The sequence below is a fragment of the Vigna unguiculata genome, chromosome 5 (genome assembly GCF_004118075.2).
Source record: "Vigna unguiculata cultivar IT97K-499-35 chromosome 5, ASM411807v1, whole genome shotgun sequence".
In the NCBI taxonomy this organism is placed as follows: Eukaryota; Viridiplantae; Streptophyta; class Magnoliopsida; order Fabales; family Fabaceae; genus Vigna; species Vigna unguiculata.
The window spans coordinates 14,289,094-14,303,060 of NC_040283.1; the positions used below are offsets into that span (position 1 = coordinate 14,289,094).

Below are 13,967 nucleotides of genomic sequence, written 5' to 3' on the forward strand. Positions count from 1 at the left end.
AGACAACACATTTGTAAGTGTGGTCTAAAGTATAAAACAAGAGTTTAACTAATGGCCTAAACTCAAAGGCAATACACATATAAGTGTGGTCTAAAGTCCATTAGAAACCATGGTCATTCTTAGAACTTTAAGCCACGGTTTTGAAAATATTGTCATATTAAAAACTATGGCATATTACCTACAACCACACAAATCCAGACCATGACTAAAAAACATTGCCTAAACTTTAGGCCACAATTTTTATACTTCAAACCATGATTTTATGTTGTTGCTAAAGTAATTTTTGTTATGACCTTTTAACTAATTATTTTGTTGTTGAACCACATGTCATAACATCATCAACTTTCATACCATTCCATATATCAACTTTGTTTGATATTTTATTCGAAAATTTATTAATCAAACAAATGAAATACAATACAACAAATTACATTCTAAAACATGTAATTCAAAATTATAAAAAATCAACTAGATTATAGAATCCATGACACAATTGGTGAAAACAAAATTATCAAAATATATTTTCAATTGACAAATTTCAAAGTCATAAATTCACTTTAAGATTAAGTAAGGGTTAAATATGTTTTTGACCCCTCAACTTCTAGTGAAAATTAAAATTGATTCATCTTCGAAATTTTGACCCAATTTAGTCCTCCAACTTTAAAAATGCGTGAATTTAATCTTTTTAACCAAATTTTGTTAAGTTTATTTAACATTTCAAACATGTTTCATGTAGCATTTGAGTTGTTTATATTTTTTGACACATTTTCGCTTTAATGTCTCTTCAATGTTATCTAAGAAACATATTTTCAACGTTAAATAAACTAACAAACTCTGGTTAAAATGACTAAATCTACGCATTTCTAAGATTAGATGACTAAATTGGGTCAAAGTATTGAAGAATGACTAATTCTAATTTTCGATAAAAATTAAAAGACAAAAACATATTTAAGAGATTAAATAATCAATAAATGCCTTATGAAGTATCTACCTAATTACATTGTCCAATATAACCCTTTTGAGTTATCTTTTATATCAACCTATTCTAAATTTAAAAAATGAAATTAGGTTGCATAATCTGAAATACTTTAATTGGTATTCTTAAATAAAGTTATTAAAAAAAATCTCATGTTATTATTACATATATAATTTTCAGAAGATTACATTCATACTTCAGAAAGTAAAATTCATAACAATAATCATCTTAATTAGTATCCTAGATTATCCGATATACAATAGTATGAATTACACAATTTGAAAAATATAAAAATCAATGTCAAAAACTTCATAATTAATCAAGATGCTTTGTGAATTACATAATAACACTTACCACACTACTTAGCTTGAACATCTTTAGTTCTAACACAACTTTTTGCCAACCACCGGAAACCAAAAACATCCCCACCATGGTTACCATAAAAGAGAGAGTTTTTTCTTTTTGTATTTTCTCCCTTCTTTTTCTGTTGGCGTTCTTTCACTCTTCTTCTTCCTCTGCAACAATGGTGATGTTCGTGGCTAGGGGTGGCAATTATGGCTTAGCCCGTCGAGGCGGACCAGGGTAGTGAGCCTGCAGGTCCGCATAGGCCTGCACGGGCCGGTCTGCAAGCCCACATAAAATTAAAAAAAAATTGCACTTATGTATATTAATTACTTTTTTTATGAACTATTGTATTAACGTTTCAAATTCTTGTATAACTGGAAAAGACAAGTATTATGTAACTTTTAATGTGCTAAAATTTAAAGAATACATTGTGTATGTCATAGTATGAATATGATGAAAATGTTGAATTATCAATTTATCATCTAATTTCCCAAAGTCTTTACTTAATTTTGTGAACTTCTTAAAATTTCTCAATTTTTAAACATTGAAAGTTTTATCATAAAAACTAAAAAAAAAAAAATGGGCAGGGCAGGCCAGCTCACGTTGTGCAGGTCGGGCCTAAAGGGGTCGGGCCGGTCCCATTGCCACCCCTAGATTCGTGGCAGCAATGATGATAGTAATGAGAGAAATAGTGGGGGGTTTCTTCTTGCACCCCCAATATTTCTTCTGCACCTCCAAATATTCATGCTCTTCCATTTATGCCCTTGGAAAATTAAATAAATAAAAAAAGTTTAATTAGGTAGACACAATAATTAAACAATAATGAATGGCAGAGTTAGTTGGCAGCCTGAATTAATTACCAGCCAGTGGTTTATATACCCTGCACCCGCTCTTCAGTTTCACTTACACTTTCACTTACACTTATTTTCACTTTCACTTTCACTGTAAAAAATTTCGTTGGTGGTTGAGGTTTGTAATTTTCAGTCGAGGGTCCACTCCTATTTTACCATTTGCTTCATTTCTTCTCAGAAAAAGGTACGCGCATTTAGAATAGAAGTTTATATTTGATAAGTTTATGTCTCAGATAAATGTTGCTTATGTTGCTGCGTTTTTAATATTTCATTCTTACGTTTGTGGAAGTCATTTTTATTTACGGAAGTGTCATGAAGTCAAGTTATTATTTCCATATACGGAAGTTGACTTCCGAAAGTGTATATGTAAAACGGAAGTCGACTTCCGGAAGGCAAGTGAAATTTCACGAAATCAAATTATTTTTTCCCTTCTACGGAAGTCGACTTCCGGAAATGTATGTGTGAAACGGAAGTCGACTTCTGGAAGTGTATGATTAAATCGGGAGTGGACTTCCGGTGAAGTAAAATTTTTAGACTGTTATGAAAGTGGACTTCCGGTCTGTTAAGTGAATTTTTCGCCCGGAAGTCGAGTATTTATTTGGTAAGTAGTGTGGTGAGTAAATTTTTTCCACTTCCGTAGTTAATGGTTTATCTTGTTTTTCTTTTTTTCCACTTCCGATGGTTTCTTTTTTTTTTACTTTTCCACTCCACTTCCGTAGATGGTTTTAGACTACTTTGTTTTTTTTTTTTCAGTTTTCCACTTCCGTAGATGCTTTTACACTAAGTTTTCTTTTTTCTTTTTTCTTTCACTTTTCTACTTCCATGCTTTTAGTCTTAGTGATATTTTAATTTATTTTATTTTGTAATTTATAATTTTGTTAGGATTTGAATAATAACTTATGTTTTATTTATTATTTATTTATATTATTTATTTAACTTTTATTTACATGAATATTTATTTTTTGTTTATATATTTTTTATTGTTATATTTTTGTGTGTTTTAATTATTATTTGTTTAAGTTTATTATTTATTTATTGTGTGTTTGTTTTATATTTTTGAATGAATATTTTTATTTTTTTATTGATTTAATTTTATTTATTTTGATTTTTTATGGTTGAGTGTTTATGTATATTTTAATTTTTTTATATTTATTTAATTGTTTGAGGAATATTTTAATTTTTTTATATTTATTTTATTTTGTAAAAAGTGGTATTGATTACTAATGTTAGATTATAGGTGGTTAAAGTTATCTAAGATGGACGATCTCCCTTTAAATTTCATGGATTCACAAGTAAATTCGAGTTTCATCTCAGATTTCTCTTCTTTTATAAATGAGATGAGTGATGGAGACTATACAAATAATTTTACGACTGATCAGATATTTTCAACACGAGATGAGTTGATTCAGTGGATTCGAGGAATAGCATTTCATCTTGGTTTTGTTGTTGTCACTATCAGATCTGACAAAGCTACCGGTCAACCTGGGAGGAAAACGTATGTATTGTTAGGCTGTGAAAGGGGTGGTAAGTATAGGAAGTATAAATCTGATGTTCAGCCTAGTGTCTCTGGCACAAGAAAATGTGATTGTCCATTTAAACTCATAGGCAAACCAATTTGTAATGGAGATGGTTGGATGTTGAAGGTAATGTGTGGATATCATAACCATGATGTGTCTCATACACTAGTTGGTCACCCATTTGCTGGGAGGTTAAAATCTTCTGAACAATCCTTGCTTGTTGACATGTCCAAGAGTCAAGTCAAGCCAGCAAATATTCTACTCACTCTCAAAGAAAATAGTGAGTGTAATGTCACAACGATAAAGCAAATTTATAATGCAAGATACACTTATAAACGATCGTTGAGAGGTTCAAGAACTGAATTACAACACTTGATGATGTTGTTAGATCGTGATAATTACATCCATTAGAGTAGATGTCAAGAAGAATCTGAAGTGGTTAGTGATCTGTTTTGGACACATCCTAATTCTGTTAAATTGTTGAATGCATTTAATATCGTATTCTTGCCATGGGACACTAACTTCATGTCCACTCGGTCCTGATAAAAACCATTATACAAATATTTTAAATTCATCCACCAATTTCAACAAATAAATTATTAAAGTATAATACTAACCTGGTCATCCCAAATAGCACATGCAACATGATCAGCAAATTCGGTCAACAAAGATGTATCCTCGGGTCCTCCAGGAAATCCTCCTAAAACATCGTGGTCCTGCCTAGCAACAACCTTCTCATGGTGAATTATATTTTCTTGCTCCTCATGAATATCTGTAGGAGTTGGTAATGATGGACCAGCTTCTCCATGACCAGTTGATGAACCAGCTTCCCCATGAGATGATGGACCACTCTCTCTATGACGACCCTTACCTCTTCTACGAACAGATGCAGTAGGTCTCTGCCTAGGCTCTTGCTCAGAAGCCTCAGCATGTGAAGAACTTGAGCCACCACGATGTGCTCCTCTTGTCCCAGCCATGTCTGTCATTAAAAATAAATTATTCGAACAATATAATTAATTAAAATTATCCAAAATTATAAATAATAATTATAATTTTTACAAATAATAATTATTTATAATTATTAAATTCAAAATTATAATATATTATTATTATTCAAAATTATAATTATTTATAAATAAAATTAATTAATATTTTAATTAATTATATTATATTATATTAATATTAAAATAAATTTCAAATAAATTTGTTCAAAATTATAATTATTTAAAATTATATTTACTCAATAATAAAATTAATTAAAATTAAAATTATTCAAAATCGTAAATAACTAAAATTTTAATTATTCAAAATTATAATTATTTAAAATTATAATTATTTAAATTTATATTTACTCAATAATTAAATTAATTAAAATTAAAATTATTCAAAATTATAATTATTTAAAATTATATTTACTCAATAATAAAATTAATTAAAGTTTAAATTATTCAAAAATCATAAATAACCAAAATTTTAATTATTCAAAATTATAATTATTTAAATTTATAATTATTTAAATTTATATTTACTCAATAATAAAATTAATTAAAATTTAAATTATTCAAAATCGTAAATAACTAAAATTTTAATTATTTAAAATTATGTTTACTCAATAATAAAATTAATTAAAATTAAAATTATTCAATATCGTAAATAACTAAATTTTTAATTATTCAAAATTATAATTATTTAAATTTATATTTACTCAATAATAAAATTAATTAAAATTAAAATTTATCAAAATCATAAATAACTAAAATTTTAATTATTCTAAATTACAATTATTTATATTTATATTTGCTCAATAATAAAAATAATTAAAATTAAAATTATTCTAAATCGTTAATAACTAAAAATTTAATTATTCTAAATTATAATTATTTAAAATTATATTTACTCAATAATAAAATTAATTTAAATTTAAATTATTCAAAATCGTAAATAACTATAATTTTAATTATTTTAAATTATAATTATTTAAAATTCTAATTATTTAAAATTCTAATTTTTTAAAATTATATTTACTCAATAATAAAATTAAATAAAATTAAAATTATTCAAAATCGTAAATAACTAAAATTTTAATTATTCTAAATTTTACTTATTTAAAATTATAATTAATTATAATTAATAATAATTAAAATTAATTAATATCAAAATTATTTACATTAAAATTAAAATTAAGTAAAACAAAATAACGCAACACGTCGTTACGGAAGTGGAAGTCGCGTACGAAAGTCGCACCACACTCTACCGATCATATGCTCTTACGGAAGTCAATAATGTTTACGGAAGTCACTCAGTTTTAACTACGGAAGTCGACTTCCGGTATTGATGGCTTATGGAAGTCGACTTCCGTAAGTGCCATTTTTTTTTGCGTCGTCTACACTACCGAAATTGGTTTTATGGAAGTCTACTTCCGTAATCGACTCCCGTGTTTTTACAAATCTATATTCAAATAAAAAAATAACTACATACCATACAACAAACATGGCAGAAACAAACAAAAAATTAAAAAATTAAAATATACAACAGGGATAGGTTTACTTACCTGTTGGAGAGGAATGGTGAAGGGAAGAGGGAGAGCGGATAAAAAAATAGACAGCAGTGGGGCACGTTAGAGAGGAGGAAAGTGGGCAGATGAGAGACTGGAGGGTGTACGGCGGCTAGGGTTGAGTGAAAAGAAAGTGAGGCATTAAATAGGAGAGAGAAATAGAAATTGATTGATTTAAGATTTTAAAATACTAAAAGGGTAGTTTTGGAATTTATGAAAAGTTTGGAGGTGCAGAAGAAATATTGGGGTTGCAGGAAGAAAAACCCAATAGTGATGGTGTGGGACACTGATAAAGAGTGTTTGTCTTTTTTCATCTTATTACACAAGTACAGTTAATAATTGAGTGGTGCAGAAAGCAATAACCAAACTAAGGTTATCCATACCAAAATTAAATGTGGGCCTTTAGTAATTGTATTGTTCTGTTGGAAAACATAAAAAAAAAAAAAAAAAAAAAAACGAGAGAAAAAAAAAGATAAATAAGGATTAACAAATAAAATTCATAAAATTCTATTTTGTTTCCCCTTTTTTATTAAATATTTTATTTATGTAATTTAATTTACATTTACTTTATTCTAATAATTTTTATTATTTTTTATTTTAATTTTCTTTGAATATTTGTCTTTTTTTTTCTACCTAACAAATAAGCCGAAAGAAAAAATGTTGGCATTCTTGAAATTACGTATAAAAAGTTCTTTATTAATTTTGAAACTCTTAAGATATGTTGAGAGGGTGACTATTATTTTTTAAACATAAGTTATAAGAAGTTAAAGAATAAAGGGTCATTATCACAAAGATATTTATAACCATAAGTGGAGATATTTAAGAACATGTTTAGGTATATATCGTTATAAATATTTATTAATAAAACAAAAAATGAGAAGAAAAAAAAGATATATTCTATAGTTGTCAGTGATTAAAAAAAAGATTTATAGCCGGTAACTGATAATATACAATCATACGAATAGTTTAAAAATAACTTCCATTATTATTACGGACGAGTCATTTCTGTTTCTTAGTAAAGAGTTGAGATCAATTATCACTTAAGAATAGAATTCAAATTAGACTTACCATTTTACTCTTAAAGAGAAGTTAATTAAAAAGAAAACTACTTATATTTCAAATGAAAATATTAAAATTTTTTAAGAAAAGAAAAATATACATGTATATTTTTTTTATTTTTGTTAGAAATAAACTAAGTGTAAAGAAACAATCAATAAAGGAATAATGCAAGAAAAAATATTTTTAACGGAGGTTTATTTTTACATTACCCAGGGTTAAAATCTATACTAAGTTCTTTACCCGGGGTTTCGATTTCTCCCGCTAAGTCATCCCTGGAGAATGTGTTAGTCGGGGTTTCTACGAACCCCAGGAAACACCAATCAATAACGGAGATTTTTTATCCTCTTGTATTTAACATAGGTTTTAAAACCTTAGTTAAGTTTTGTGGGTTTAAAACTCCCGGTTAATTACCATGAATTTTGAAACCTCCGTAAAATATCGTGGATTTTGAAACCTCCATAAAATACTATGGGTTTTAGAATCTCCATAAAATAACATAGGTTTCAGAACCCCCATAAAATACCATGGGTTTCAAAACCCCCTAAAATACCCTGGGTTTCAAAACCTCCGTAAAATGCTATAGGTTTCAAAACCTCCGTAAAGTACCATAGATTTTTAAATTATTATTATTATATTTTTTTTACTCATTTATCATTTATGTATTCATATATATTTTTTCAATCACAATTATTTACATTTATTTTATTTTTTTAATCTATATTTAATGAAATTATACATAAATAGATATAAACTCATCAAATTGACAAATTATTTATAGATGACTAAATGTATATCAAAGTATAACAAATATACAAATTCAAATTCAAATTCAAGTACAATATTAGTCAGCAAAAACTATCATGAAGTACTGCAATGATTCTCAAAACATAAAATGATTCAATTAACTTCCACATTATATTGAGAATCTTGAATCAGCAACACTACAAGGGTCTTTTCTCTTGTTAGTCTGTAGAACAAAAGACAGACACGCACATGAAAAGATACTAGCTAAAAAAATAAGAAGGAATGTTGACAACTTAAATCAATGCATAATATTAATTTCAAATCCATGCAGAAACAGAAGCAGGAAGGAAGAAAAAAGCGTATAGACCAAATATGAGATGTGTGAATATCCCAAAAAACACACTTTACCATTATACACAATATCAGTAGAAAATTCCCAAATAGGCGGAGCATACCATGAACCATCTGAAGCTTGTATTTTTTCAATGAAGGCAGCGGCTTTCTCTATACAACATTGTATTTCTTCTCGGCGATAATTTCCTAAATGATGCCAAAGCTTGAATTGTTGTTGATGTACATTCCACATAACTATAGAGCACATAAGGAACCATCAAGTTAAAATAAAAAATTAAAATAGTGGAGTAAGAGAAATAAAAGATAAATACAAAAAATGATATTTAGCAAACATTTGATAGCTTACGGATAATCAATAACGATGTCACCAAATGTTTCAGCCGAATTGATTAACTGACAACAGAGAGAGCAAACAAAAATCAATTCAAAATTAGAAATGCTTCCAAAACATAAAGAGAATAAATTTCACTTACTAAGCAGGAATTCTTAAAATACTCCCTCTGAAAACTTTTGCAGTGAACTAAATATTGACAATGAAGGCAAAAAAGCTCTGCAAAATCGATAAAGAAATTGAAAGGAAGTTGAAATCGATTCATTGTATACTCGGGGAGCAACAAATCCAAATTCAAACAAATAAAACCTAGATTATAGACACATATTGGAGAAACAGATATAATGATATGAAAAATGGCTTAAAGGATAAAAGCCAAAAATATTATTGATCAACGAACACAGAAAGTTATAAGATACATGAATTATATACCCAACACAATAAATGTGAAACGAAACTGAAAATAACCATATACAAAGTAACTGAAAAACAGTTATTTATAAATCTTGTCCTAATACCCCCTCTCAAGATGGAGTGTGGATGTTAAGCAACCTCATCTTGCTCATATTGGTCTGAAAAGCAGTGGGAAAGAGAGATTTCGTAAGCATGTCCGCGAGTTGATGTTTAGAGGGAACATGAGAAAGAATAAGAAGACCTTCATGAACCTTGGATCGAATGAAGTGACAATCCACTTCTATGTGTTTCGTACGTTCATGAAATGAGGGATTTTTGGCTTGTTGAATAGCATATTGATTGTCACAATAAACTGCAAAGGGCATAGGAATGGACATGGTTAAATTAGCAGCAATATACTTCAACCATTGTAATTCACAAGCTAGGGAAGCTAGAGCCCTGTATTCAGCCTCGGTGGAGCAGCGTGAGACAGAATTCTGCTTCTTGGACTTCCAAGAGATCAAACATTTACCATAGAAAACACAGTAACCAGTTATAGATTTCCTTGTGGTGTTGCAAGTTGCCCAATCTGAATCAGAAAAAGCTTGAAGCTTGTGGGGATTATTGACGAGATAGAATAGACCTTTGGCCGGTGCACCTTTGAGATACTTGAGGATTCGAAAAGCAGCTTGAAGATGAGGTTGTCTCGGCTGTGACATGAATTGACTAATCTGTTGAACAGCAAAGCATATATCTGGACGGGTGTTCGTCAAATAAACTAGTTTGCCAATTAAGCGTCGAAAATTGATAGGATCATCTAGCAAATCACTAGTATCATCATTTAACTTCACAGTGGGTGAAGAAGGTGTGTTGATTGGTTTACATGCAGTAAGACCAAACTCAGATAAAATGTCAAGGCAATATTTGCGTTGATTGAGAACAAGACCACGACGAGATCTAGCAACCTCAAAACCAAGAAAATATTTAAGATCACCAAGATCCTTAATATGAAATTGAGCATGAAGATAGTGCTTGACGTGATTAATGAAGGATAAATCATTGCCGGCTAGAACAACATCATCAACATATATCAAAAAGACCGTAAAAGAATGGTCCTTATTATGTGTGAAAAGCGAATGGTCAGCGGTGCTTTGAACAAAGCCAAAAGAAAGTAAGGCAGATGTCAACTTCGCATTCCACTGCCTGCTGGCCTAACGCAACCCATATAAAGACTTATGCAGCTTGCAAACCATGTTGGGGGAGGATGATTGGAGCCCGGGAGGGAGACGCATATAAACCTCTTCATGGAGGTCACCATGTAAAAATGTATTGTCTACATCTAATTGATGGAGAAACCATCCAGAAGAGACAACAAAAGATAAGAGAAACCTGAAAGTAGTTAGCTTGACAACAGGAGAAAAGGTTTCAAAAAAATTGACCCCCTCTGTTTGTGTGAAACCTTGCACGACTAGGCGTGCTTTATGACATTCGATGGAGCCATCTGCACGGTGTTTGGTGCGGTAAACCCATTTGCAACCTACAATTTTCTTCCCAGGAGGAAGAGTAATCAACGACCAGGTTTTATTTCGTTCAAGAGCTTGCAATTCAACCATCATAGCCTTCCTCCAACATTCAAGTTGACTTGCTTCTTTGTAGGAAGTGGGATCAATTGTACCAGAAACAGAAAGGCAAAAAGCAATATGGTTAGAAAAGCATTGTGAATAAGATAAGTAAGAATCCAAAGGATAAAGAACAGTAGAAGAAGATATAGGGGAAGAAGCATTGTTACATTGATAGTCAGCTAGATAGGAAGGTGGCTTTCTTACTCGAGTGGGAACTCGTGCAACAGATTCAGTGGCTGGAAAATGAACAGAACTTGAAGGTGCATCATATTTAGAAACAGAAACCTCATCATGTATAAGGGTAGTAACAGAATCTGTTTCAAATTGTATCAAATTGGGAAAATAAGGTGGATCGATAATGTCCTTGACCTGATCAGTGTGTGGGAAATGGCAATCCGCTTTGTCATATGGGAAATGTGTCTCATAAAAAAGAACATTGCGTGATATGAAGCATGATTTGTGGGTGAGATTATATAAAACATAACCTTTAATTCCAGTTTTAAAACCCAAGAAAACACATTTAGAGGCTCTATTGTCAAACTTGGTGCGTGCAGCCTTAATAGTAGAAGCAAAAGCTAAACATCCGAAAACACGTAAGAGATGTAAATCAGGTGGATTACCATGTACAAGTTCATAAGGGGATTTTAATTTTAAAAAAGGAGTTGGTAATCTGTTAATAAGATAAATGGCATGTTTTATGGCATAGGACCAAAAACATATCGGTAATTTAGCTTGAAAGAGTAAAGCACGATCAACATTAAGCAAGTGTTGATGTTTCCGCTCAACAATCCCATTTTGTTGAGGGGTTTCAACACACGATACCTCATGTAAAATACCTTTGCTAGAGAAGAAATCATGTAAGAAAAATTCTCTTCCATTATCTGAACGAACTTTCTTAAGTTTGACAGTAAATTGTGTCTCTATTAGTTGAACAAAAGATGGTAGGATAGTTTTAACAGCAGACTTAACAGTTAAAAAATGTGTCCATGTAAATCTTGTGAAGTCATCGACAACCGTTAAAAAATATTGAAAACCATCAAGAGAAGTATGAGAAACAGGACCCCATATATCTACATGGATTAACTCAAAAAACTTGGAAGCACGATTATGACTGTGTGAAAAAGGTAATTTCTTTTGCTTTGCAAAATGGCAAGTGTCACATGGTGGTAAAGACTGAAACGGAATATCAGTATATATGGAAGATAAATGTTTCAACACTTTATGAGATGTATGGCCTAAGCGAGATGCCACAACTAAGAATTATCAATGGTCATTACAGAAGAAAAATGTGCAGGAAAACAAGGCTTATGAGAAATGTTTCTGTTCAGAACCGAGTCACTGAATTGTTGTAGGTAAAATAAGCCATGTTGTTGTCTAACTGTACCAATCATCTGAAGAGGGGATGTCTGCATGATGAAACAATGAATGTCACAAAATAAAATCATGCAATTAAGAGTGGAAATGAGTTTAGGAATGGAGATTAAATGAACAGAAAAATTTGGTACATAAAGAGCATTTTTGAGAGTTAAAGAACCAAGATGAATGGTGCCAGCAAATTTTGCAAACACAGTAGTTTTATTTGGTAATTTTATAGGAATGGGTGCGATAGAATGTAAAGAAACAAAAGAAAATTTAGAGGGACAAATATGATATGTGGCCCCACTATCTAAGATCCAGTGAGAGTAATAAAAACCAGCACCTGAAGTAGTGTTTGATGAAGTAGTGGTATGGTTGATGGAAGAAGAAGGATCCTTGGTCTGTTGGAGAAGGGTCATGAGGGCTTGATATTGCTCTTTAGAGAATTGAAAGTGATCATGACTAGAACTGTCAGCCAAGGAAGGAGATTGTGAGGAGGTTGCTGAATTTACGTTTGGCAAACTGGTCGAAGCATTTGGGTTGGAAATGGTGTTACGAACAGATTTTCAATAGCCAGGAGGAAAACCAATACGCCAATAACAAGTATCTATGGTGTGATTGGTTTTCTTGCAATTGTCACAATATTTTGTATTGCGACCCGTAGGTTTGCTAGATGAACCATTCTTGTTTGAAGTTGATGTGCCTTTTGAGGAAGCAGTGAAAGCTATTGAATCTTGTGAAGAAATATTGGGAGAAATACTAATAAATTCTCTTTCATGTTGCAAAACCAAAGAAAAGCTTTTGACCAGTGTAGGCATTGGGTCCATCAACATAATTTGGGAACGAACATGCGCATAGGTATCATTTAATCCACGCAAAAACCGAATGACATGGTCGTCTTCACGCTCTTTTTGAAGTTTGAGAAGAAGGCCACAAGAACAGGGCGGTGAATAAGAACAAGAAAGAACACAATGATACATTTCAAGTTCTTTCCACATGATTTTCAATCGAGTATAGTATTCAGAAATAGAAGAATCTCCTTGTTTACAATTTTGAATTTGATCCTGAAGATCAGCAATGCGAAATTTGTCAGCATGGGAAAACCGATCTTTGAGATCCTTCCAAATTTTAGCAGTGGTCTCCATCCACATCACATAATGCTTGATGGCTGGAGTCATGGATCGAGTGAGCCAAGAAATCACCATTCTATTACATCGCTTCCAGGCATCATGTAGAGGGTCGGAGATTGGAGGACAAACAAAATCAGGAAAGAGGAATCTTTCCTTATTCTTGGTTTCTAAGGCAACCATCATTTCCTTTTCCCATTGATAAAAGTTGCTTTCGGTAAGAAGCGAAGTAACATGAACAATCGCCGGGTTTTCGCCAGGATGGAGATAAAGAGGATTGGAAGGGTTGATAATGTGATCGGGTGGTTGACTGTGAGAGGAAATTTGGCTTGAGGAAGAATGTCTTATAATTTAAAAAATGGATCTTTAATTTGCTGCAAATTAATTTTATTTATTATAAAATTACTTTCATATTTCTTAAAATAAAAATTATCATAAAAATAAAACATCTTTTCTTTAATTTGATAACAATACTTAATTTAATTATTAAAAAATAAATCATAATAAGTATAATTACTTTATGATAATTTTATATAATAAAATTCACGTGAATTAATTGTGGAAGGTTTTTTTTAAAAGAAAATAATCTACATGTATTTTTTTAATAAATAATTTTTAAGGAACATTACATATATTTGGAAAAAATATTATTAGTAATAATTGTATACATTTTATGGAGTTTGAAAGAAACTTAGACTATTTTCTAGAAGTTTAAAACTAAATCTTTGTAATTTAGCA

At 30.6% G+C, this 13,967-nt stretch overlaps 1 protein-coding gene across 3 annotated transcripts; it reads right to left on the reverse strand.

Annotated features, from left to right (window-relative positions):
- Window positions 1–1,236: 1,236 nt before the first annotated feature.
- Window positions 1,237–6,375, reverse strand: LOC114186106. Of its 3 annotated transcripts, none has more exons than XM_028074129.1 (3): window positions 6,241–6,375; window positions 4,307–4,668; window positions 1,237–1,599 (listed from the first exon to the last, which is right to left on the reverse strand). In XM_028074129.1, exons 2-3 carry the CDS (start codon window positions 4,664–4,666, stop codon window positions 1,516–1,518), a joined length of 444 nt encoding a protein of 147 aa, XP_027929930.1. In that variant the 5' UTR covers window positions 4,667–4,668; window positions 6,241–6,375; the 3' UTR covers window positions 1,237–1,515. The 3 variants fall into 3 exon arrangements, with proteins under 3 accessions (XP_027929930.1, XP_027929931.1, XP_027929929.1); XM_028074130.1 differs by lacking the exon at window positions 1,237–1,599 and adding an exon at window positions 1,857–2,084; XM_028074128.1 differs by lacking the exon at window positions 1,237–1,599 and adding an exon at window positions 3,805–4,228.
- Window positions 6,376–13,967: the final 7,592 nt, after the last annotated feature.

Coding starts and splice junctions, on each gene's coding strand:
- LOC114186106 (XM_028074128.1), bottom strand. CDS start 4,666: ATGGCTGGGACAAGAGGAGCACATCGTGGTGGCTCAAGTTCTTCACAT. Junction 4,229..4,306: donor GTGCTATTTGGGATGACCAG/GTTAGTATTATA, acceptor GGTTTTTATCAG/GACCGAGTGGACATGAAGTT.